The sequence below is a fragment of the Pygocentrus nattereri genome, chromosome 16 (assembly GCF_015220715.1).
Source record: "Pygocentrus nattereri isolate fPygNat1 chromosome 16, fPygNat1.pri, whole genome shotgun sequence".
NCBI lineage: Eukaryota > Metazoa > Chordata > Actinopteri > Characiformes > Serrasalmidae > Pygocentrus > Pygocentrus nattereri.
This window is the reverse complement of record NC_051226.1, coordinates 29521237-29548721: the sequence shown is the minus strand read 5'-3', so window position 1 is coordinate 29548721 and position 27485 is coordinate 29521237. Positions and strand designations below refer to the sequence as shown.

Here is a 27485-nt window from a genome sequence, read left to right as displayed (position 1 = left end):
AGGTCAGCCGACGTGCGCAAACACTCTTCCTCACAAATTTTGTTTACTTGCACACAAGTTTTTAGTTGTATGGTAAGACTGTTGTGCTATTTGAGTGCAGCGATTGTAATGCGAATGCAGATAGGCTAGCCCACTACCTGGTGCTTCACCTTGTGTAAAGAAATCAAGCATCAGCTTATATCTGCACAAACAACCAATAAAACAATAAATACTACTATCAGATTTTGGCTTATATACAGAGGAGGAAGAATAAGTAACTTAATGTTCCAGAGGCATGCTCTTCTGCCACAGTCCTTCATCAGCATGTACTTGGTCCCTCCCAGTGGTCCCTCCTAAGCCCCTTCCAATGGTCTATCCCAAGCTCCCAGTGACTTCACAGACATTTTGTGATTGGCCAAGAGTTTGTTTGGATCTATGCTTGTTTGCTCTTCCTGAGTACCCTGGATGTTTCACTGAATTTCCAGACCTGATTTTTACAACTTGAATTTTTACAACCCCAATTCCTTAACCTGACAAAGCTTCATGAATACAGGTTCAGCATCACAAATTCAGGTTCTTCATCATGGTTTTAGGTTGAGGTTCTGGTGACACTGATTTTACTCCAGCTCAACTTACACAGCTCACCAACATAGTTTGGCTTTACAATGTTAAATGCTAACTTCATGATGCACCCAAGTGTTCTGGTGTTTAAAAATACAGATGTGTTCTATCAATTTCTAGTAGTGTCTAATAGTGTTTATTTCTGACACTGTTGGTTGCTATCAGATAGGGCCTATTCACTACAGTTAGGCTGGGTGCTGTAATTGTGGACTCAATTACAATCATGTGTCCTCTAGTGTTTTGTACTGTATTACACTATGTACAATGAAGAGTGATAAAATTTACAGCAGTGAGAATGGGAGATTAAAATCCCCTGGTCACTGCTACTGGACAGAAAAATGTGTGGTTTCACACCCTAATTTACCCTATTTTAGTCACACCCATTCTCCAAACGTCCAATATCCCAACTCAAAGCATTTGGCCTTTTATATTATGCTTTGCACCACATATCAAAAACAAAAAGGGCTTGCTGCCTAGAATTCTTAGATTCACAGAGAAGACAAAGAACAGCAAGGCCAGGCTGACAATGAGAAGATTGTGGCAGTAGCAGTCAAGTTCTGTGACCACCCCTGACGAATGGCAGTATGTTGGTATCTTACTTCCAAACTAAAGCAAATATTTAGATATTTCTAAAGATCAGTGACTATTTCTTAATTGCTACCCTGAGATAGCATTAAAACACAAACAATTATATGCCTCTCAGCAAGATTGGATGTGTCTGCTTCAAATAAGACAAAAGTGAAGTGCATTCGTGTGCTGTTTGTCATGATCGTGTTTTTAATTTAATTTAAAAAAACTTTTTTAACCCGCCACCACCTCCCCCCTTCTTCGGAGGACTAATTTTCCTTTATTACTGGTATAGCAAATTTCTTTTAGTATATGCTGCCATCGTGTAGCAGGAGGACAAATTGCAAATATACAAGCAGACAAAAACGACAAGGGGGAAAGGAGGGGAAAAAAATGGTAGAAGTTGGGAGAAAAATAAATAAATAAATAAAAGAAACATACAGAACATGTAAAATAACAAAAAAAATAGAAAACAAGGAAAAGAGAGAGAAAAAAAGAAAAAACAATTATATTTGTACCCTCCAGAGAATGAACTGAGCTTTAGATATTTGTTATACCTGCCATATAAATTTATTTTTGTGTATGCGTGTGTGTGTGTGTGTGTGTGTGTGTGTGTGTGTGTGTGTGTGTGTGTGTGCGCGCGCATGTGTGAGACCAGGAACATTCGAGTAGAGGCACCACAGGTAGGTCTAAAAGCCGATGGAAGTTAAGGTGGTTGTAGAATGTTGAGTGTTGACCATGTTTTTTTTCGTATTCGTGAGATTTGTTTGAGAGATGCTGAGATTTTTTCCATTGCTATGTGTTCTGTTAGAAGGTTTTTCCATTGATTGATGGTGATCTTTTTTCTTGTTTTCCAGTTTGTCAGAATAGTCTTTTTAATGATGGTTAGTGCCACCAAAAGTGCTGTTTGCTTCCTTGTTTAGCTGCACTGATGTGTCACCTAACAGACAGAGTGATGGAGATGGGGAGATGGGTTGTTTTAAAAATGGAGCTAGTTGATTATTTAGTTGATTATTGGAGTTGACTGGTGTGCAATACCACAAAGCATGTATGTAATTGTCAGGAGTGTTTAGTGAACAGTGTATACACATTTCAGAGTCTATTATTCCCATTTTATAGAGCCTTTGCCCAGTGTAGTGTACTCTGTGAATTACCTTATATTATATGAGGTGGAGGTTAGTATTGTTAGTCATGCTAAATTGGTTGGTAGAGGGAGTAACCAAGAGATCTTTTTCCCACTTGTTCCTTGGTACATAAATTGTTCTAACTCTGAAAGGAATTTATACATTTTAGATATTTTTTTGAGGAGGAGATGTTTAGGAATTCTGAAATTAGTGGATTTGGTTCTAGTATATCTTTTGTTTTACATTTTTGATTTTAATATGGATCCAAGTTATTGATATTCCAGAAACTGGTTACACTCAGTGCTGTATACCTGGATTGATGTGAAATGGTTACAAAGTTTTTATTCTGTACAATGTGATGTAAATGTGTAATACCTTTATCTTTCTAAGTTGTTGTGTTTTTGGTGGCAGGAAGGTCAGGGTTGTGCCATATGGGTGAGTGTTTGGAGAGTGAAATTAAAGTGTCAGTGATCTTGTGCAGTTTCCACCAAGCTGTCAGTGTTGATACTATCATTGGGTTTTTGAAACAGGAGTGGTGTTTGAGTGTTGTACTAATGAATGGTAAGTCTGAGAGTTGTATTTCATTACTTGAAGATTGTTCTGCTGCTCTACATAATTCATCTGTTTGATTGTTTTATCAATTTTTTTTATCCGTTTTATGTACTGTAATTGATTTGCTAGGAAATATTGTTGGAAATTGGAGGCTTCGAGGCCTCCTTGGGTTCTGTGCTTCTGGAATGTAACTAATTTGATCCTAGGTGGTTTATTTTTCCAGTAAAATTTGGAGATAAGAGTCTAAGGTTTTGAACCGGGTAGTGAAGTTGAATTGGAATCATTGAGAAAAAAATAGTTCACTTTTGTTAATATGATCATTTTGATTGTAGATGTTCTGGCAATAAGGGATAGTGGAAAGTTCATCCAGCGTTTGAGGTCATTGTTTATAGTTGAGAGTCTTCTTCTTCTTCTTTCGGCTGCTCCCTTTAGGGGTCACCACAGTTGAGAGTAATGGGTTAAATTTAATTTAGGCAACTCTGACAGCTGGGAGGAAATTTTGATGCCCAGATATGTGATGTATTGGGTGCTCAAGGGGATAAGAAGAGACTGTGCTGCTGTATCTAATAAGTTCATGTTAACTGGTAGTATAGTAAATTTTGTCCAGTTAATAGAGTAACTGGAGATTTGTGAGTAATTTTTAAATAATTTGTATGGTTTGAGGAATTGATGTGTGGGGATTCTGCAAAAACAGTAGTATGTCCTCTGCATATGAACTGATTTTGTGTACAGTTTGGGTTTGGATACCTTTTATGTTTGTGTTTTGTCATATAGCTGTTGCCAACAGTTCTATAAAAATTGAGAATAGGAGGGGTGAGATGGGGCATCCTTGCCTAGTACATCTGTGCAGTGTGAAATTTGGTGATATTAGTCCATTAGTATTAACTGTGGCCTTGGGTGCAGTGGCCTTGGGTGCAGTGTAAAGAATTTTTTTCCAGTTAATAAATGGTTCTTCAAACCCTATTTTGTGCAAAGTGGTGAACAGAAATTTCCAGTTGACTTCTCTGCATCTAATATGACTATTGCGGTTTGATTTGTGAATCAATGTGTGGTGTATTAGGTTAAGGAGGATGTTAGTGGTTGAATGTCTTCCTTTGATGAAGCCGGTCTGATCGGGATGTATAAGTGATGGGATAACTGTTTCCAATCTAGTTGCCAAGGTCTTGCTTATAATTTTTATGTCTGTGTTAATGAGTGACAGTGGACTGTAGCTGCAGGGTAGGGTGGGGTCTTTGTTAGGTTTGAGATGAAGTGAAATTATAGCGGTGTTCATTTCAGATGGTAAAATCTTGTTATGCTTTATTTCAGCAGTCATTCTATTGGACAGTGGGGCAAGTATTGTCCAGAAGTGTTCAGCGTAATTCAGTGGGAAAGCCATCAGGACCAGGTGCTTTATTATTAGACATGTGGTGAAGGGCATTATAAAGTTCTTCTGACATTATTGGATTTTCCAGCATTTGTGTTTGTTCTCCGGTCAGTCTTGGGAGGTTTATGTTATCAAGAAAAGTGCAAATGTTGAATCTTCTTATTTATGAATTCATTGTATTGTGTGTTACATTTTCTTAGCTCATTTTCAGTTTTATCTGTGGGGTTGTTTAACATCTTATTTAATAATTCCTTAATTTTTTGTTGCAGATTAGATTAATTTTCTGTATCTTTCTTTTTCTTATAGGAGGAGTGGGATATTATTTTGCCTCTTAGTACGGTTTTCTTGTTAGATGTAATAGTTCCTGGTTAGAAAGAAATCAGTGCAAGAATGTGAGCCTTGAACTGGTGAATAAAAACAGAATTTTTTGGTCATTGGATGTTTGAGGCTCCAACCATCGCTCATCAGTCATAAAGTATTTAATAGTATCTGTTGATTGCCAATTACGGGTGGAGTGTGCACTGGTTTTTCTGTCAAGATATGGGTGCATGATGGTATTGAAGTCACCTCCAATTATAATTGTGGAGTCTGAGATAGTATAAAGATGAGTGCAATCTCCTGAAAAAAGGGTGGGTCATCTGTATTTGGGCCATATATATTTGCAATAGTTAAGGAGATATTGGAGATGCTAATGTTGATTATGACATACCTTCCTTCTGGGTCAGATATAGTAGTGTTATGTTTGAAAGTGGCCGAGCAGCTGCATCCAAGCCTTACATCACTAAGCGCAATGCAAAGCGTCAAATGCAGTGGTGTAAAGCCCCGCCACTCGAGACGTGTTCTCTGAAGTGATGAATCAGACTTCTCCATCTGGCAATCCGATGGACAAGTCTGGGTTTGCCGGTTGCCAACAGATCGGTACTTGTCTGACTGCATTGTGCCAAGTGTAAAGTTTGGTGGAGGGGGGATTATGGTGTGGGGCTGTTTTTCAGGAGTTGGGCTAGGCCCCTTAGATCCAGTGAAGGGAACTCTTAATGCTTCAGCAGACCAAGAGATTTTGGACAATTTCACACTGCTAACTTTGATGGAACAGTTTGGGAACAGTCCTCTCCTGTTCCAACATGACTACGCACCAGTACACAAAGCAAGGTCCATAAAGACATGGATGAGCGAATTTGGTGTAGAAGAACTTCACTGGCCTGCAAAGAGTTCTGACCTCAACCCAACAGAACACCTTTAGGATGAATTAGAGCAGAGACTGCGAGCCAGGCCTTCTCATCTCGTCCAACATTAGTGTCTGACCTCACAAATGCGCTTCTGGAAGAATGGTCAAAATTTCCATAAACACACTCCTAACCTATGTGGAAAGCCTTCCCAGCAGTGTTGAGGCTGTTATAGCTGCAAAGGGTGGGCCAATATCATATTAAACCCTATGAATTAATGGATTAATGGGATCTCACATGCGTGTGAAGGCAGACAAGCAAAAATGTATGGCAATTAAGTGTATGTTAACTGACATTGTTGTACTCTCAAGGCTGTAAAGGAGTTTTCCATGCATAATATCCTTCATTTAGTTGGGATTCCCTCATTGCTGTGTGTTCTCCAACAATTCTGGACACATCCTCAAATTTCAAGCTTGGCAACTATGACAAAAGAGACACACCTTTCTATGATGAGCTGAAGTGATACGAATGCCTGTATTTCTAAGGTTAATAATTGTCTGAAAGGCAAAAGTGGAACTTGTTTTACCTAAATTACACAGTTCTGTTTCTTGTGAAAAGGGTCTACTGATATGTGGATAGGTTGTGTCTTTGATTTTGTGCTTGCCTATTAGCGGTTAATTGCTGACTAATGACAGTTGTTTATTGGTCAATAGAATTAGCCAAGATTAGCATCTGTTGACTATACATTCTCGGAACATGTCTATTACATGTTTACTCTCTCTAACATTTGATTTCAGCTGGCTTAAATACCAAGTAAAATTGTCTGATAGTCAAAAGACAGCAATTTTGTTTTTACTTCTTAACATAACGATAATTTTGTTAAAATAACAAAAACCTCAACAGCCTTAGGTAGAGAACAATAATATAGATATTTCACTGCAGTAGAACTGTTTGCACTGTTATAGCCAAATACATGAATACAGTATCATTTTAACAATTGTGACAACTCACGAGAACAATACTGAATATGGTCCATCTGAAGCTGAGGTGCAGTCATTTAAATGCAGTCAAGCACAATATATACCTGAGACTCAGCTTCTGGGGCTCCGATGTATAGATTGGTCCTGTAGTCGTCTATTACAGTTGGAGACAATCTTTTGTTTTCAGACCTGAAAAAAAAAATACGGGTTTGAATGTCAGCTGCTCATTTTATATTACTAGTAACTTTATCTTTTGACATTTGGGAATATGCAATTTTTGCTTACAGGCTATTCAGTTCTACTCTTAGATACCATGATTACTGTACTACCTTCAATAAAATGACATTGAAAGTGGTTACTATGAAAACAGTAAGTACACACACACACACACACACACACACACACACACTTATTTCAATTATGTCTCAGATTACCAATATCAGGAGAACAGAGGATGTATTTATGATCCCATTTTGACAACTGTGATCTTGCGCTTAGCTACCATGTCATATTCTGAATTGTATAGCTCTTCTGTTCATGGAATATTAAGTTATACTGATCAAGCATTTCAGAAAAAAAAATCTGTTAGTACAGATATTTATTTTTGTGTGTTGGTTACCTTCACACAAAATTTTCAATCGCCAAGGATATCTCAAAATAAATCAACCGATTTCCTGTGAGATAGAATCTGAAACTGAAAACTTATGTACCATGTATGGCAGTACCAGTAATGCAACATGTCACGAAGCCAAATTAACAGTGATGTGATTTTCAGTCAATAATGTAATCGCATTAAATACAGAAAACATCAACAAAACTGACAAACCTATTTGTCTGAAAATGCTGTTTTCAACTACTCTGAACTCATGAACATGCGCTGAAAGGTCAGTCAAATCCTTCATTTGCCATTCTCTGGGCCAGTGTCCAGCTTCTGCAAAGGTCAATAGCATGACATCATCTTTTAGCCAAACAGCCTTCAGAATAGAGGGCATCTGTTGAGAACAAACAGTCCTCTTCATCTATCTGCCACTGCTTATGCATTAACACCTCCATCCAAATGGGCATGTGGAGCCCTATGCAGCAAAGAAGCTACTGTTAATCTACTAGTAATGAACTTACACCCATGTCAGCTGGCATTGCTAGTAAGTAAAAGCCCTGTCTCAGAAATAAGTGCAAAGGTGTGGGTTGTAAAAGTGGGTCTGGACCTACTCCATGACAGAGTGCAGAATTGTAAGCTGGGGGTTGATGTGGTATTTTCGGTTGTGGCAGACCAACAGTCAAAAGAGATCCACATCTGGATCAAACATGAGTTGCAGTAAAATAAAGGCTAAGAGTTGTGCCATGTTGTGAGATAACTCCTACACTTTTCTGCAGGTCAACAGCACGACATCATCCTTTAGCCAAACAGACAGCCTTTAGAATAGACAGCATCTGTTGAGAACAATCAGTCCTCTACGTCTATTTGCCACTGCTCCTACATTAACACCTACATCCAAATGGGTATGTGGAGCCCTATGCAGCAAAGAAGCTACTGTTAATCTACTAGTAATGAACTCACACCCATGTCAGCCAGCATTGCTGACTAGGTAAAAGCCATGTCTCAGAAATAAGTGCAGAGGTGTGGGTTGTAAAAGTGGGTCTGGACCTACTCCATGAAGACTAGAACTGTAAGCTGGGGGTTGATGTGGTATTTTTGGTTGTGGCAGACCAACAGTCAAAAGAGATCCACATCTGGATCAAACATGAGTCGCAGTAACATAAAGGCTGAGGGTTGCGCCATGTTGCAAGATAACTCCAACACTTTTCTGCAGTCAGAAAAGGGACACAGTAGTGGAACATTTGAAGATAAAGCATAATACTTCTCAGGTCACTGACAACATCATGTACTAAATCTTGATGAAAAAGAGGAAAACAGAATCATTAGATATGCTTTCACGTGTGCTGAGTGACAGTGTACAATGGAGCATACTGTTCTTTCTTTTTCCATTTTAATCCGTCATCCAATATTAAGCCAAGTATTAAGTCATACAGGGAATTACAGGGCAATGGAAGACATCTAGCTCCAATTTCACCATTAGGCTATGTTTACGTAAAAGTGTCCCAAATCTGATTTTCTCACCAAATCCGATTTTTTTTGTTTGGCTGTTCTTTTAAATGTGATCGGTATGCGACATCAGTCTGAACAGATCAGCTCTTAAACTGACCCGCACGCGCGAAAGAACAATGCTTCACGTGGCTTGTCCAGAGGTAAACAATCATGACGGCCAGTGAAGGCCCGTCGCTCCTAAAGCTTTCAGTTTCTAAGCAGTTCGTCCAGAGGTAAACAATCATGACGACTAGCGAACACTAGTCGCTCCCGGTTTCGTCTTCGCCAGCATTACAGGAGCGATTATGAAGTTCCAGTGGTTGACAGCTGGACTCATCACCCACAGTGTGTTTGAGTTTAGCATGAAAAGGGTGTGTTATTCGGCCACGGCCTGTTCTTTGGTTCGTGTCCTCAGGCTGTTTAAACTGTTCTCTGGCACTGCAGCCTCGGGCTTCTCCAGTCGAGCTCGGCCGCTTCGTTCGAAACCTCTTCAAACTCAAAGCAGCTGCGATGAGTCTCCTCAATTTTTGGTACATAACCATCAGCCTAAATGTTTATGATACCCAGCAGCATGAAATTACAACGAATGTCGAGTTGAAATGACGTAAAAGTCACATGAATTCCGATCTGGCTGTTCACACTGAGTCGCACTGCCGCCGATTGGATACGGATCAGATTTCCGTACCACATATGAAAGCGTCTCAAATCAGAATTGAAAATGTCAGATTCAATGCGATTTTTGCTGTTTACACTGACACACAGATAACTCATCTGCGTCACATTTGAGGAAAAAGACTGGATTTTTTTTGGATTACCTGCTATGTAAACGTAGCCTTAGTGTCTTAATCTCTGCCAAGGATTTAGCAACATACAAGTTCACACATAGTGAAAAATAAAAGGGGCGGGACCTTCTCCTCATCATTATCATCCTTAACCGCTTAGTCCAGATAAGGTCGCGGGGGACCTTCTCATGTATTGACATTTTTATCTCTTCCTCTGCCTCCCTCATTAAGCCAATGCCTGCCTGCCACACACAAAGCTGTCAAATGAATCACAGCACATATGGTTTTTGAACACGTTGTCTAGACTTGTGACATCAACTTATAATAGCTTAATGAATTTTAAAATGGATATGAGTCATTTTGCTGCCTAACTATGGCTAGTTTCGGAGCAGCTCTGCAGCGCCACCCACGGCATTGGCTACAGTGCTTTGCCCAAGGGAAAAACCAGGTATAACCAGTCAGGCCTAGGATTTGAAAATCTTGTACATCTTTACGGTTGTTGGCTCACCTTGCCTACCACTAGCTAGCTACCAGCTACCAGCTCTATATTAACTTTTAAAATGTTTCAGTCTCATTTTTTTCTTGCTGTTTTATGGGACAGTGGAGTCTGGAGCTTTCTGATGGGATGGTTTGATTACAATTGTTGATGTTGGAAAGTTGCAGATGTTTGTGGAGGAGCCTACTAAAGACAATGTTATAGAATGATAACAGCTGATGATAATGAAAATCCTCAGACTTCAAATGTTACAGACAATGATATTTAAAATGAGAATAGTACAGAAAGCAGGATATAATACTGGAAAGCACCCATTCTTTATTTTGATTCTGTGTAGTCTCAATTCCCACTATCTTGAATTTATCAGTGTTGTCTGGGTATAGACTAAACCTAATTAATATTGATATAAAAAATAATCACACTAATTGCAAACAATAATGCCAGTGGGAAAAAAAGCCTTTTCTGAAGAAAAAATACAAATGTCCTGTTAGAAACAACACAACTGTATTTTTATGCATTTATTATTGCAATTATAATACAGTTTAATATAGCATAGTAGCAGAAAAACGTTAAAAACGTATTGTGATGCACTTAAAATTAGCAAGTAACAATTATGAGAAGCACCTGTAATGTTGCAATCTGTTAATCACTACGCAAAAGTGTCAAGTTACAAGTGATTTGTTTTGAATTCACTAAATTCTCTCATTTCACTTGAATTCTCTCATCTGGAGAACTTAGAGTGATGAATCATCTGATCAAGATCAATTGCACAAACCCCTTTCATCCTTTTGTAAAGGACTCTCATTCTTGGGTCCTTTACAACAACCACAGAAGAACAACCTCTCTATCCATCCATTATTGTATAGTCTCTTACTGTTTTAAAAAATTCACACTTTTGATTCCACATCCATGAGTCACCATCATCTTGGGATGAGGACGAAGAGTCCTGTCCTCCTCTTTTGTCTTTTCCTTGCACTCCTCCACTCTCGGGGCCCAGGTCTCATGACTCATTCAGACTGGACCCGCCAGCTCAGCAGGGCACTTTCCAACAGCTCTTGTGACTTGTGGAAACAAATCACTGTCACCTGCTATTGCGTCTTTGCAATGACCCATTTCTTCAACAAGAAATTATAAAGGAAAGAATGAGGACGGGAGTTCAGGAGTGAGAAGGTGGTTAGAGAGAGGGAACAACTGTTTCCAGCAGCTGCTTCACATCGTTACCAAAAGCTGAAGACGCTGAGGACATACTTGGCGGGCAGGGGGGTGGGGGATGGGAGTGGGTGGTGGCCAGGGGATGGGGGTTGGGTTGCATGGAAGGGGTGGGGGATGGGAAGTCAGAACATTACACACACACACACACACACACACACACACACACACACACACACACACACATCCCAAGATGCATCATGCATCAAAGGCAGAGAAATAAGAGGCCTAACTGCTCCACAAAGAAGGCCATATCACAGCTTCTCTATAAGAGGAAAAACCAAGCTTAAAGAATGACCTCATCCCTGTGAAAAAAACCAACTAACTGCTATTTCACTCTCTCCTCTCAGCACTATGTGACAACATGTATCAATAACACATTCCTTGATTCTGAGGCAGGGTGATTTCCGAACAACTCCTACCAGTCGTGTCTCATCAGTAGAGAAATGTCAAGTCACTTTCTCTGGTTAGTTGCAAAGGCTCCCTTTTCTCATTTTAAACAGATTTGTGCCTGAAAAAGGTGCTTATTGATAATAGGCTAGGCATCAAAACAAAAAACAAATAACTTTATGTAAACTACACAACTGCAAACATGATTCACAGTAAGGGCTGAACAACTCCGCATTAAAGAGTTTTAAAATAGCATAACAGGGAAAATTCAGCATGAACGACATGTTACACGTTATTGTATTTAAGAACCATGATCGGTCACATCGCTACACACAGAGGGCAGTATAAAGTCTGTGCCTTATGCTTTGGTCGGAGGGTCTAATTCAGTGGTCAACAACCCAGTTCCAGGAGATCTACAGTCCTTTAGTGTCCTTTCGCAATAACCACTTTTCAACGAGAAACCCAAGGGAAGAACAAGTGGGGATCTGACAGCAATTCACAACTCTCCCAGCTAATTTACTTCTACATATGTCCTTGATTGGCTAGTTCAGATGCATGAGTGTTATGTGAGGGTAGGGGCAGCATGTTAGGTGCAGATTGTATCCAAGATCTGCAGGAAAGTAGATCTCCAAGAAGAGGGCTGGTGACCACTGTTCTAATTTGTTTAGACCAGTGAATACATACTGCAGCTGCCTAGAGGCTAAAAGTGATGTGCTATATCACTTAGAAAGAGAGCACTTAAGCATCAATCTCTAGATCATTTTACACTACTCGCACACATTTATTTAAATAAAACCTTCAACCTTCACATGTATGAGTCATACAATATGACTAGGCTAGTAGTGTTAGTTGAATGTTGGACTGTTACGCAGATTGACTGCCTTTGTCAATGTAAATTTCAAGCCACATGTCACCTTATATGGCTTTCTGTGGTCTGGTTCTGAATTTAATTTAATGCAGTGTAGAGATGATGAACTTTTAGAGAGCAAACAGTGCAATGTTCAATTATTGAGAATTTTGGCCATGGCACCTAGATTTAAAAAAATGTTTTGCTGTGGATCATCCACCTTATGTACATGATGTGCAGCAGCCTTATATGGAAGAGTCCTATATGGAACTTCCAAAAAATTAATTGAAATTAGGTATGCATAATACTCCCCCGTGGGGAGGCGGAGTTGAGCGTCCATGTCGGCTGGCAACTCCAGCGCAGGCAGGCTGCTAACATGCTGATCATAGCGGCACTGATGCAAGCTTCAGTAACAACATAATGTTTGGTTTAGCACAGTTTGGTAATGTGCTCCTCCACACATTTCTCTTCTTTCATGTTTGGTTTGAGAACTGAGTAACAATTCACTCTTTGAACGACACTCTTGCGAAACTGGGATTTTTCAAATTTACGAATGTTATGGAATACTGTACACTTTTTCAGAGGTGTCCCGGGCACAGTTACAGTTGCTAGGCTATGAAGGACCAACTGGAAGAACTAATTTGCTATAGCACCACCCTGAGGCAGGTTCTAGTTAAATATTTAAGAACATCAAAGACATAAGCCCGCTGATTATGGGCGAAGCAGCTAAACAATGACCGTTCAATGAATTTGTATTTGAGTCTCTATTTTACCCTAACAGACAGTTTCACGATTTGAGACCTTCAGGGGGTTCAAAAGGTTGATGAGGGAGTCCCAGACCTCACATTAGCCCTCAAGACCTCCTTTATTTCACTCCATGGGTACAATGCTAAAACAATACCCAGTGACATTCTGGAGCCTGATAGCAGTTGGCAAAAATGATCCCAATAATGCTTCCTGGAGCACCTTGGTGGAATGAGCCAGCGGCTGAAGGTGCTGGCTTTCCTGCAGTTCTCCTACAGACCCACCTTAGTCTGTTCTAGATCAGGGGACTGAGACTGCCCTAGCCTGCTCCAGTCTTTTCTGTCCAGTGCATCTGTATTATCAGTACAGTCTTTTATTCATGTATACCCATAGGACTGCATTAAGCACTTCATATATTCCACATGGATTGTGAGCAGTTTCACAGGTCCCCTAACATCAAAGATTCCACTTTAGACTGTGGTCACATTCTTCAATCTGTAATAAACATAATCCTTAGACTCAGCAAGCTGCTTTGAAGCTTCTTCAAAGTTAAGTTAGATTTATTGTTTATCATCAAGCAAATCTACACATATGTGGTATGAGTATGCACCCGAACAACTCTTTTTCAATAACATTTTCAAGGCTACTTGTTATTGTAATTACTACTTGTTACTGTAATTGTTATTACAATACTTGCTGTTAGCTTGACCTCTAACACGCTTTATGTGTATGAATGAGTAAATGAAAGAATTTCATAAATAAAACAGATCTTTACATTCCTTAGGTTAAAGGGGAATTTGACACTACACTGGGCAGCAAGGACTGTATAACTGAATTCCCAGATGTTCGCACAGAAGAGTAACAAGCCATTCCAATGCTCTAAACTCTCTCTCTCTCTCGCTCTCTCTCTCATACAATGAGCTCAGACTAAAAGTTATTTTCATAGAACACTATTCAGTCCAGCAATATGGCCAAAGAAATAACCCAGTCAGTGCAAAGGGTCACATGCTAATAGATATTGATGACTCTGTTTTGCATTTCCAGTATCATAATGTCAAAATTTCTAAATGCGATCACGTTGACCCACAAGGAAGAGATATGATGACAGCTGAGCTCAAATGCAAACATTAAGCAACCATCTACAAAAGATGCTTGACAGGAGTTTATGGCCTTTGCTCATAGACACTGTTAAGATGGAGAATAAGCAAGCTGGAGGTTTTCAGAGTAACATGCCAAGTGTCTACATCACACTAAGCAGGGTGTTATTGCTACCAGAGGACCATATTTTTGTAATTTCATCGAAAACAACAACTAATAGGGCATTTGCAATTCTCATCTTCCCCCAGCCCTTAGTAGCAATCATTTCTCAATATTTCTTAGTTTAAAAAAAGTGGAAACATTCAGGAGCAGGATATCACAAATCCAGTTTATGAAACTACCACATCTGATGACAGAAGTCATATGCACCAAAAACATTTTGTAATTTCCAGTGGCCTTTACCACCTTTATAGTTTGATATTGTCCTCTAGTATACTTGACTCAGTACCCTATAGGCTATTACATAGGCTATTACCAGAGATGAATTATATTTACTAAATATCACACAGTTGTCACTCAGTCTGGGCCATGTCCTTATATTTTTGAAGTTAGCTGTTTTCAAGTCATTCTTTAAAAATCCCACTTTGGTCCTTCTGATTATGTATTAAATGGTGGTTGACCTGCTTTCTCTCTAAGTAGGCCCCAACTAGTTCAAAACATTTAAAGAATATGAACATAAGCTCAAAATAGTTTAATTCTTTTTTTAAATACATTTTTTAACCCAATTTTGTTGTGTGCTTCTGTCTTTGGATAACTCAACATGCATGGAGGAAAATTCCAACTGCCAATTCTGCTAACAGATGACCATGCTGGCTAACATCATGGTAAGTGATGGGGGAGAGGGAGAGTCATCATTCCATCCAGAGACAAGGACAAGTATACTCGCTTAGACTCCTGCCAGTGCTGAGGATCAATTTTATGGACGAGAAGAGTTTTTGGGAAAAAGGATTATAGGTCATCTCCACTTCCACTCAATGGCACAACAATCAACTCATGGACTTTTGCTGAATTCACAACCCTATTTAAGGGAAACATGTTATTTCTATGATGTTGTTTAGAAACAGGATGCTGGCAAGCAGATTTTGTTAAAGTTTATCTTACAATGATGCACTCCATGCTTCTAAGCTCCAAAGTATAATAGCCTGTTGACAATTTTTATCAATACAAGACTCAGAAGAAACCCAACTGCTCACAAGATACTTATTTGAAACATGCATCATTTGCAATGTTCCCAAAGGGCAATATGATGAAAAAAGGAAAAGTTCTCGAAAGTATTTTTGAATACAGATGAGTTAGGACTAAAAGAAGCACATTTATTTTATGAGCCATTACAACACTAGCTGTTAGGGGTATTCATGTATTCATCCCAATGACCCGGTATGTGCAAAAATTAAGGAGGAACCAATTTCACAAGCACTAGGTCCACCTGAAACCCTAAAGCTGTAAGCAATTAGCAAGTTAAAACCATAAAAAGGTATTTTAAAAGTGAGTGAAAGTTGAGAAAGGCAGGTATCAAGGTAAATACAAAGCGGGGGGCGATTAAAGAAAAAAAGCATTCAGGCATTCAGCACAAACCCTTTAAATTTTTTTGCTTTCCCTGCCCCTTACTACAAAATCACAGCTGAAGTTGAATCAATACTGTACACATTAGTGAACATTAGTAGTGTTCCCCTTTGAAAGCAAATGACCCACACTACAGGCTATGCCAACAAAAGTTTTCTCCAGAGGAACTATATGATGCTATGTGGAACAAACTGTAACTGGCACTACTGTCTTTACAAAATTACTGAAAAGCAAACTAGCCTTTGACACTGAGTTATTTTGTTGCTTATATCTGCTGTGCCAAACTCATACTGTACTAAACCGTCGCATGAACCAAACCAAGATGTCAGTGTACAGTTACACCCTTGCTAACTGTAGTAACTTTTGATAATGCTTGTAAGATCGGTCATTACTGTATCAATCTCAAATCTGAATATTATATTCAACTTCTTTCAAGCTTGACATGGATTGGATTAGCTCTTCTAAAAAGTATTCTAAAAAGAAAGGGTTATATCTTTATCGCTTAGGACCTATTGCAAAATGACAGGTCACTTCTAGTCTTCCTAACTTCAGAGAAGTTTAAGCTACAGACATGATCTACATATCAGGATGTCATTGTCAAAAGCAGTGAGTAATGGGCCCTTTTCACAAGATTACTTCCGGTTTAAGCATGATCAGGGTAAAACTCTTAAAAAAAAAAAAAAAAAATTTTTAAACTTCATTGTACAAAGAACGTGCATACATACAAAAACGCACAATTTAAAAGAGTGCTGAAAGTAAAGGAAAAGAAAAAGAATGGCTGCAACCAAAGAAGAAAATTAATAAATACAATACAGAAGAAAGGAAAAAAGAAAAACATAACAGAGAGCTAGGGTTTAGATTCTAAATCATAATCTTCAATTGAAGGACAGACTTGGTGGGAGTACTTATTAAGCATCAGTCTAAGAGCTTTGCAATACAAAACTTCCTCTCCATATAACTAGGGCAGAAGCAATGACCATGTTTTAGTAGTGAACTATAATGCTGAATCGTTGAGCTACAAAAGTTATATTTTAGTTTTCCTGCACTGTTGACAAACAACGAGAATAAGAAGTGGATGGAAGCCCTGATTTAACTTTAAACAGGGTTAAAATGCTGTATGTGTGGGTTAGCCTTGTATTTACTGCAGTCTGCTGCAGCTGTTCACATCAAGCAGTCTCTGTGTCTTTATACAACATGCCAGCGATTTCTCTCATATTCTGTTTTCAAAAGAAAGAACTTGTAACGTTATGTGTAGTATGAATTTGATAGGCTTTATATTAAGCTAGCTATAGTCGCGTTTTTGATTGAGCAGTGAAATGTGGATGCTCCCCGAAGTACTGCTTCAGAAACTGCCATGAAACTGTAAGAATAATGCTGTTTGGCAGATCGCTAATCATCAGATGCATCAGATCACTCTGCAGAGTCTGCTCATACAATCCAGAGTGATTTAATCCACCTGGGACCACCCGTCAGCCAGAAATCCAGCTCCCAAATCACCCAAACCCCACTCGCTACTGTCATACCCCATCTCTGCTTTTAGCCTTCATATCATAAACAAAGGGTTAAAAATAGCGACATGATTCACACACGAGAACAGAGAAACCTATCAGAGTGAGAAAAACCAGCTCTAACATCACACAACCCAGGAAGAGAGCTCACAACACAACCTGCATCGCTGCAAAAGCTGCTATTAGTTCTATGCTTTAGCCTTCAGTTGGCAACAAAACGGTTGAAAACAGCGAGGCCAATGACGCATCATGTTGACCATCACGTTGACTTACACCGTGTGTCCAGAGTGACTCTGTTGAGATGTCAGCCATGATCCAGTCAGTAATCAAGTTCAGAAACCACCGTTCAGATCCTGTGTTTACCCCCATTTCAAATGTCCAGTTAAATCACCATAAATAACAGAGCAACATGTTCTGTATAAAAGTTTCCATCGTGTCTCAAACAGTCCTAAGACTGACTCAGACTCTGAGCTTAGTGCTGATGATCAGAAATTTACGATTTAAAAAACGACTCAAATGCAGTCACACTGAGCTTGATTAGTTGTGCCATGTGTACATGCTGCTGAGGTGAGATGAAGGAATGGGGCTGTGGAAATAGGCAAAAAATGGCCCATTCAACACAATGAGAGCACTTTCCCTCAAAATTACACAGACAGGCCCTCAACACATTTTAATAGATAAATTACAATAAATATGACAAATATGACTATACAATGAATAATATTTAGCGCAGTCTTTCAGTTTACAGTTTTGAATATTAAAAATATTTTAGTACTCAGCATGAATCCAAGAGGACATAAAATAAATGTAAAAACTTGTCTGCCTTATGCTAATTGTTTATTTTTTACTTAATAGCCAACAGAAGGAATCAAAACTATTGCACGTTCAGCTCACAGACACTCTAGACTAACAATTTCTGAAAAGGTATGAGGTACCACTTCTTTTCAATATCTCTATATGCAAAAAAACAAACAAACAAACAAACAAAAAAAACACAAACAAAAAATTACTAGGTAAATTTTTGATCAAAAATGACCCAAAATCATAAAGATAGAAAATTTCTGTTAGCATTTACATGTCAAACAATGGTATATCTATCTCTAGCGCAGGGTCTCCTGAAAATAACAACATATGGCATGTGTGTCTCATGTGAATACTTTATAATTGTAATTGAACCCAAAAAAAAAAAAAATCCCAAAATTTTAGGGGGTGGATTTTAGCTAAACGTTGCCTTAGGGCAGTACCTGCTGATGTCTAACACAAGCTCCTCTGTGCAGGCTTTAATCCTGTTCTGGGCCTCCATATGTGTCATAGTCTCTGTGCTGTCCCCATTGATGGCCAAGATGGTGTCTCCTGGACACAGGTCCCCCAAAGCAGCCTTACTCCCAGGCGTTATCTGACAAACAACAAGAGAAGGTTAGAGGGTAGTGCCACACCCAAGCCAAATACAGCCGTGCCTGGAACCAAGAGTATGGCACTCAACAAACCATTTACTCAGATCTGAGGCTATGCAAGACGGAGATGAATAATCAGTGGCAGTGGGATAATTGATGACTTTCAACAGGCCTTTGACTTAGACATAAGTTAACTAAAGTGACACATTTGTGAAATGTTGTAATTATGTAATGCTGTGGACACCAGCAAATGATGTTGTTTCTAAACTTAGAGAGGGATATTCTCTCTGCAGAAACAGGTCTTGGCCATGACAGATGTCTTGTTATTGAAAGTTATAGCACATTTAAATGTACATTTAATACTTTCTAGGAACTGAAGGAGATAAACAGCAGCTTAGTGTTGCTTTTTGTGCTGGAACAGAAAATAGTGTGTTTTTCTCCCAATGTATACAGCAATATGTTTGAAATCAGGACAGGTTTTAGAAATCTAGGATTCGTTCATGAAATTAATTTGATATCTGGATTTTGACTGTAGCCTTCATTTATTGATAATATTTGAGTATGGTGGTACCTTAGTTACAGCCTATTTACATAACATATTAGCTACAGCAGTGATTGTATCAGATCCCTCATGCTGTCACAACTACATGGCTGTAAAAGACTGGACTGATAAAGCACTGGCTTTTTTCTGAAAGCCTCCACTACTCATGTCCACCAGTTTTTCAAGTGTTTTATGAAGTTTCAAGTGTTTCTTTGAATTTGCAATGAATATTGTTCATGGGCAGTGAAATTGGTTGTTAACATTTTGACGCAGCATGACATAAATAGATTTCTGCTGACTCCACAGCTGTGAACAACTTTGGGTATTAATCATAATGGTGACTTTAAACCTGAAATATGGTGCTTATGAAGAAAACATGTTTTATCACACGGGAAAATGCATATATTACAATCAAATATTACACTACTTTCAAACTCCAGGTTTAACCGGCTATTCCACTTGATAGAAAATAAATAATTTCAAAGATTGAACTTGTAAATGGGCGAAGGACCAGACAGAGCGGTTCAATTTTGTGTATTAGTAAGTGACCGTGTTCTCCTAAAAATATTAGTTAAGGGGCCTGTTTTACATAAGGACACACTGTGGCTTTTGTCCCATTTAATGTCAGCATGGTAAACTGATGCATGTGTTATGTCAAGCATGGCCCACCTTTGAGCAGGGCACTTCATATGACACATTCAATACATTACACCCACTAACAGCCTTTAATGACATACATACTGTACACAATCACCCCCCTAAAAATTGAATAAAGTAAAGTTTTTCTGGTAGCAAACAAAAACTGTTGTTTACAGTTCAGTCTAAATAGAAGGTTCACACTTAGAGTAACATTTGCATTTAAATAAACACAGTGAATGAAATAATGAATATAAATGTCTTTCACAAGCATTCATAATGCATTATAAAGCATAACAAAGAGTTGTTGTGATGTTGTTGCAGTTATTAAACTTCCATCCACTAGATCAACCTCTTATGTATAGGCTATGAACTAATCTTATCTCTGCACTATGCATATGCAGATGTTTTAGCATACATAAGTGCATACTATAATTAGGTCTCCTGAACCAAGCTTTGCTCATAGTGATCCAAATAAATTTATTTTTAATTCACCACAATTTATTTGTCATCACTTCAACTTGTCATATGCAAACATGATGGGGTTTAATAGTATTTGGAGATTGCTCTATACAAGCTGAACTTAGCACACTACAGAATTCAATGCAGATCAACAGACAACAGTCTTTTATACTGGCCCTTGTGTTTTTGTTTGGAAGCCTGAAACCATAGCAATGGTGGAGGGAGGAGGGGGAATGTTTCCAAGTTACAATGACATAATACTATAAATGGACTTCAATCTGAAGCAATTCTTGTAAATCCAAAAACTGAATCACTTTAAATTGTTAACTTCACTGAGCTCTATCTTTGACACAGGTAGCTAAAACAAAATTAATAATTATCTTTGTACTTTGCACTCAGATATCACAAATCCACTGTTAAAACACTTGGCTTGTGCTTAGATATTATTTACAAAAGGCAATGACTGGAAACATTGTTTTCTTAAGTATATCTGGCGGAACATAATCAACAAAGAAACTACTTGGTGAAAAGACAGCCACTAAATCTCATTATTCACAAAGTCACATGGCTTGTTTGGAATGTGGCTGTGTCAAATGTGCAGAGCATAAAGGGTCAAAGGACAATAGACTGAGTGCTAGTGTTAGCACATGCCATTACAGCGCAAGAAGAGGGGAAAACCTCACATGCAATAAATTGCCCTTCTGAACTCCTCAAGGGAAGCTGAATGGAAAGCAGGTGGGGATGGGAGCATTTAGGAAGCTGCAGTTGTATACAAAACTTTGAGCACCCCTGGCCACATTACATATCTTTTTTTATCCTCTACAGGAAACTAGTTAAAAAACTATATATATCCGTGTGTGCATGTGTGTAATATATATATATATATATATATATATATATATATATATATATGTGTGTGTGTGTGTGTGTGTAATATATATATATATATAGTACTCAAAGCATGTAAAATGCTGTTTGGGCTAGCCCTAATTAGTATCTATTTAAATGGTGGGTTTACTGTCATGGCTACTTACTGACATAATAACTCTACATAGGAGACAGTGGTTAATAATTAAATTACTTAAAACAATGCAAATCTGTATTATTTTGTCCGTAATATAGGCAACCAAAATTGTATTATTTGTATTATTATCTTTTATTAATGTTATTGCTTGCTGTTTTGAAAATAATTACAGAAAATGCTAACTTCCTATTTGACACTGCCAGCCCCAGGAAGCCCACTATTCCTAATTTCTATATTTTTCAACAGATTTGAATGGAAGCTTAATGTCTATAAACACAGGGTTGCAGCAGGTGAAAATAAATTACAGATACTACATCTATCTCAATTAATGCTTTAGAACATAACATAATCCTTTGAAATATTTAATTGTTCTTTTAATAGTTGTTTTTACTGTAGCTAAATAATTTAATAATTGTTTAACATTTTCCATACACCTCATAAACATTGCTGGCTACAATTCAGCATGACTATACTTCACATAGTTACATTTTTCAGTGACAGACCTAAATGATTCAACTTGTGCTGTAACACACATTTAGGCTTTTGTAAAATAACTGAGCCTAAATGGTACCAGGGCCATTTAAGCTAAGTGCCAAATTTTCATAGATTCTATTCTTTCATTCTTTTTTTTTGTGAAAAAATTTGCAACATCCATATTAAAATATGTTTACTTACATTAAATTGACTAATTTGGGGCTTTCCCCCTTATATACCACATCATTCAGTCAGTTGGAATACCATTTTAGTCCTTAAGTTGCCTATTTTGGGCTGCCCATCATTTTGGGACAGTATTATGTATATAAACTTACATTCTGCATGATCTGAAACTGAAAGGACATCGACTGTGCTTCAGAGCCCCATGAGTATAAAACTCTAATGACTGCAAGCACTGAAAAAGTACAGAAACAGAACTCAAAACTTGGTGAAGGACATGTCTTTCAAGGACATAAATGATTTATCTACAACGGTCATGATAGTTTCATCAGTATCATGTTGATTTTACACCTCAGGCCTCAACATGAAGCTGATGTGTGACATTAATATGTTATAACTCCTGTGAAATTCAACCCACCACTGGACTGGAGCAGTGGAGCACTTCTCTGGAGTGACGAATCACGTTTCTCCATCTGGCAATCTGATGGATGACTCTGGGCTTGGTGGTTGCCAGGAGAACAGTACTTGTCTGACTGCATTGTGCCAAGTGTAAAGTTTGGTGGAGAGGGGGATTACGGCATGGGGTTGTTTTTCAGGAGTTGGGCGCGGCCACTTAGTACCAATGAAAGGAACCCTTAATGCTTCAGCAGACCAAGAGCTTTCAGACAAGTTCATGCTCCCAACTTTGTGGGAACAGTTTGGGGACGGCCCCTTCCTGTTCCAACCTGAGCGCACAAAGCAAGGTCCATAAAGACATGGATGAGCGAGTTTGGTGTGTAAGAACTTGACTGGCCTGCACAGAGTTCTGAACTCAACCTGATAGGACACCTTTGGGATGCATTAGAGTGGAGACTGTGAGCCAGGCCTTCTCGTCCAACATCAGTGTCTGACCTCACAAATGTGCTTCTGGAAGAATGGTCAAAAATTCCCATAAACACACTCCTTCCCAGAAGAGTTGAAGCTGTTATAGCTGCAAAGGTTGGGTTGACATCATATTAAACCCTATGGATTAAGAATGAGATCTCACTCAATTTTATATGCATGTGAAGGTAGGTGAGCGAATACTTTTGTTAATGTAATGCATACATGTATAGACCTCATATTCTATAATCAGTATATTCATACAATTCAGCAGGAGAGCCAAAACTGCATGAAATCTGGAATTTTTACAGCCTTACATGTTCACTGCTTTATTCCCTTTCCCTGCAAAAAGGTTATCTGAGTCTCCATAATGGAGCCAAGCACCTTTCAACAGCTTTGATGAACCAAGAATGTTTTGGGCTTCTGTACAGCACACTGCTCATCAAAGAAGGCCAGATTTAGTATGTCAACTGTACAAGAGATCACAGTATGACTGAACAACTCAGTGTTTAAGCAACAGTAAATTAAGTATCAAAATGAAGTATTACGAAAAACATTGTTATTAATATGTTACTGGATAATGCAACAGCAAAATAAACAGTATTTAAAATTCTGGTGTAAACTTCTCAGTTGAACCATAAAAGTTCTAAAAACTAAACAATTCTGAGGAATGTATGAATAATATATAACCCCAATTGCTAAACAGTTGGAACACTGTGTAAAGTGTAAAAAAATGTAAATAAAAACTGAATGCAATGATTTGCTAATCTCATAGACCCATATTTTATTCACAGTAGAACATAGGACACATATCAGATGTTTAAAGTGAGACATTTTACCATTTCATGAAAAATATGAACTCATTTAGAACTTGATGGCAGCAACACCTCAAAAATGTTGTGACAGGGGGAACAAAAGGCTGTAAAAGTAAGTGGTACTAATAAAAAAACAACTAACTCAAATGACTGGGTATAAAAAGCATTTTGGAGAAAAATACACAGTTCAAAAGCCAGCATCCATGATGGTATGAGGGAGTATAAATGCACATGGCATAGATGTCCAGCACGTCTGTGAAGGTTCCATTAATGCTGAACAAAATATACAGCTTTTGGAAACATATACTTCCATCCAGACAGCATCTCTTTCAGGGAAGGCCTTGCATATTTCAGCAAGACAATGCTAAACCACATACTGCGTCCACCACTACAGCATGGCTTCGCAGAAGAAGAGTCTGGGTGCTGAACTGGCCTGCCTGCAGTCCAGACCTTTCACCAATAGAAAACGTTTGGCACATCATGAAACAAAAAAATCCATCAAAGAAGAGCCAGGACTGTTGAGCAGCTCGAATCCTACATCAGTCAAGAATGGGACAACATTCCTCTCCCAAAACTGCAGCAACTGGTCTCCTCACTTCCCAGATGTTTACAGACAGTTGTTAAAAGAAGAGGGGATGCTTACACAATGGTAAACATGACCCTGTCCCAAATGGAGTGGCTTCCATCATTTTCTAAAAGGCTTCATGTTTTTCATGAAACGATCACATCAACATCTGATGTGTTCTACTGTGAATAACATATGGGTTTATAAGATTTGCAAATTACTGCAGTTTTTTTTTTACATTTATTTACATTTTACACAGCATCCCAACTTTTTTGGAACTGGGGTTGTGTGTGTGTGTATGTGTGTGTGTGTGTGTGTGTGTATATATTCATTCCACCACTGCAGTGGACGGTGGCAAAATTTGGGAAAGTTAAACTCTTGACAGATTGTTTACTTATATTATTTACTGTTCATATGTGCAATAACAACAATTGTGTGTGTAATAACTCAAGAGGGACACTAACTTAATTTAAATAATTTAAATAATTGTAATTGCTCTATACCTGATGTTTCATATTACTATCAAAATCACCGCCACCTTATAATATTCTTGAGTACTTAAATCTGGTGTACATACTGTAAATTCTCTATATTGTCTTAAATTATTACTAAAGTGTTTATTTTTACATAAATGGCTGCAACTGTAACAACTGCAATTTCCCCCTGGGATCAATAAAGGAATCTGAATCTGAATCTGAATTGAATGTGTATCAGACACACGTGGCTGATATATGATTTGTTTAATAAAGACACTATTGGTGCCGATTCGACCCAGAGCATTGGATCCGTGCATCCTTAAACTCTACTCATTTCCTTTTCAGTTCCTTCCCATTATACTGAATACCTCCCCTAATCTGTCAACATCAGTCAGACTTTTGCCAACTGCAGTTAACATGTTCATGTTTATTCTGAGGAGTTTTGTTGGACATTTCACTTAATGGAGGAAGTAGTGCTTAGAGACTTTAGCTGGCTGAGAGGCATGTCAAAAATGATTTTGGAAATGATTATTTGGGAGGTCAGGCCTTAGATTTTCTCTCTCAATTGTTTAACTGTTAACTGTTTAGCCAAAACTATCACACAAGCTGGCTATCAAATGTATTAAATAATACATTCTCATGAAATAGGCCTATTGTATGAAGACATGATTGACTTCAGTAATCGAACTGCCTGTGGTGACAGACTTTGTGTCCATGCTAAGCTATGTATCCATGTGATCGAATGCTTCAGGAATACCGGGGATGTATCTTTTCAGCAGGACAAAGACAATGTAAATAATGCAACATAACTACTTCAGGAACCTGCAGAAGTGATTGAAGATACTTGAACGATTCTGAAAATCGGCAGGAGGCAGTAGGAGACGCCACAAAATCTTAAACATTCAGCGCCAAAACAAAAATAAAATAAATAAACAAATAAAAAACAAACAAATGATAGCACTCAAAGCAAAGTTGCCACATGGGTTAGAATAACTGTCTAGCAGTGGCTGAACAGTGTAATTTGTTTCACAAAGAAGAGTACGAGAAATGATTTACATTTCCTTCAATTAAAGTAACAGAGCTCAGCTCGGTTTGCCATTCACATTAACAACGTGCTGCGGCTCTGCTCTGTGTGCTCTGCCCCAATTTAACACCTGCACTGCACTGTAAGATAATCTTCCTGCAAAACTATAGATGATCTAGGTCAGGGCTGGAATCTTACACAGGTTGGTGGTTTTCCTACTCAAACACATCTTATTCAACTCAGCAACTAGTTGCTAAACTTCAAGAGAGTATTAAGAGCAGGAAAATCACAAAACTGTGCTGGACATCAGCCCTACAGGACCAGTTTGCCGCCCCTGAACTAGACAAACCTCAGAACTAACATAACCCAAATTGATCTATTTTACAGTTATTCCATTCGCAATCCGTTCCTAAAGGCTGCTGGGTTAACAAAGCCCTGCTGAGGAGAAGTGCTTCAAAACGCTTGCAAAACAGTGACTGGCTAATTGTCATGTCAATCTTTTTTTTTTTAATTCCAGGGACCTCGCTGGTGAACTGTATGGCTCACAAATACAAGGCAAAAGCTTTGTTTTAGCTGCCTGAACTTTCGGTGGTCTACAACAGAGCTGCAGTTCATCATCAAATATATCAGCAAATGTGAAGTGATGCGTCGCACAGGGAGTCTGGATGTGTTGCTCTCTATGGGGGACCGCAGACAACAGTTCTGAGAAGGAGTGATGCATGTAATGGCTGGTCAATGTCAGGCACTTGAGCGACACCCTATATTCAACTCACTGCCAAGTCTCGGAAAACCAGTCAGCAGCTGACACAACACCTGGAATTTTTCAGCAGCTCCGCGAGCTCTGTTAAAATACCAGTGGCAACATTTATGGCGTTCCAGACTAGCCTGCCGTCCATCTGGGAATACGTTTATTGGAGCAAACGGCACTGAAAAGCTACGGTTTGATTTTGCTGTAGCAGATGACGGTAGGATAGCTCTTGCAAAAATAGCTCAAAATAAAGCACCTCAAAAGTTAAGACTGTGGGCACCACAGCAAGCAACATTGTCTCCGAAACTGGAATTATTTCGCCAACCACAAATACGCAGAAAATGGTAGGGTTCGCGGAGCTCATGTTTCACACCACATTATTTCATTCACTCGAATCTGGAAGCAGCTTTCCACGACGCACCGTTCAGATATAGATTCTTTGGGGGGAAATACTACTTGCTGCCAAGTGACGTACAAACGTAGATTCTTTTAGTAGCTTTTCAAATAAAGGGGCAGATTTTCACCCTGTGGTGTAACGTTAATCAAATTCTACAGGGAATGTCAGCGAATGTAAATAAAACTCGCTGGTTTATACATGTAGCCAACTATTTAACACTTGGATACAGATGTTAACCGTTTAGTGAGGAAATGAGTGAAAAATATTTCAGACTTACTCTTGAAATCGTCAACGGCGTGCTAAAATCCCGTCCGCCTACAAGCCGAAAACCCCACGGCGAGGGACCGTTCAAAGTGATTGTATGTGGCATAACTAAGAGAAATATCCGACACAGTTGTCCGTTCTGTGAGAATGCAGACTTGCCCAACACGAGCTAATGAAAATATATTAGAAGCTCGCTTGAAAAAGGAACTAGGTTGTCGTTTAGTTCGGGGTTTAAATAAAAAAGCCTTAGCCTGACGCCTGAGGAGGAGTTTGAGTTTTTGCTGCCGCCTCCTCGGTGTCCAGGAGGGCGCGTGCGCGAAGCCAGGACAACCATAAACAGCAGAGAAAGCCTCAGCAAAATAAATGGCCCGCGTAAACAAGTTAGCTAGTTGTTGTTGTTGTTGTTTTTTTTTTGTTTTTTTTTTACCGATTTCAAAATTTCTTCATAATTAAATCATTCATTCATATTAAAGTCATTTACATTGACCATGCTGGAGTAAATTTGTGTGCTAGCTTGTATTATGGGCAATCCAATTTTGACACACTGCC

General features: G+C 38.7%; 1 protein-coding gene across 1 annotated transcript in view; it reads right to left on the bottom strand.

Annotated features, from left to right (window-relative positions):
• The window catches only part of pdlim4 (PDZ and LIM domain 4), a 46071-nt gene extending 18851 nt beyond the window's left edge, over window positions 1–27220 (bottom strand). The window contains exons 1-3 of the mRNA XM_017705318.2: window positions 26950–27220; window positions 18320–18471; window positions 6457–6541 (exon numbers count right to left, since the gene is read on the bottom strand). Coding sequence (XP_017560807.1) covers window positions 6457–6541; window positions 18320–18471; window positions 26950–27042 — 330 coding nt within the window. The 5' untranslated portion in view covers window positions 27043–27220. The remainder of the gene's footprint in view (window positions 1–6456; window positions 6542–18319; window positions 18472–26949) is intronic.
• Between the last annotated feature and the right edge of the window lie 265 nt (window positions 27221–27485).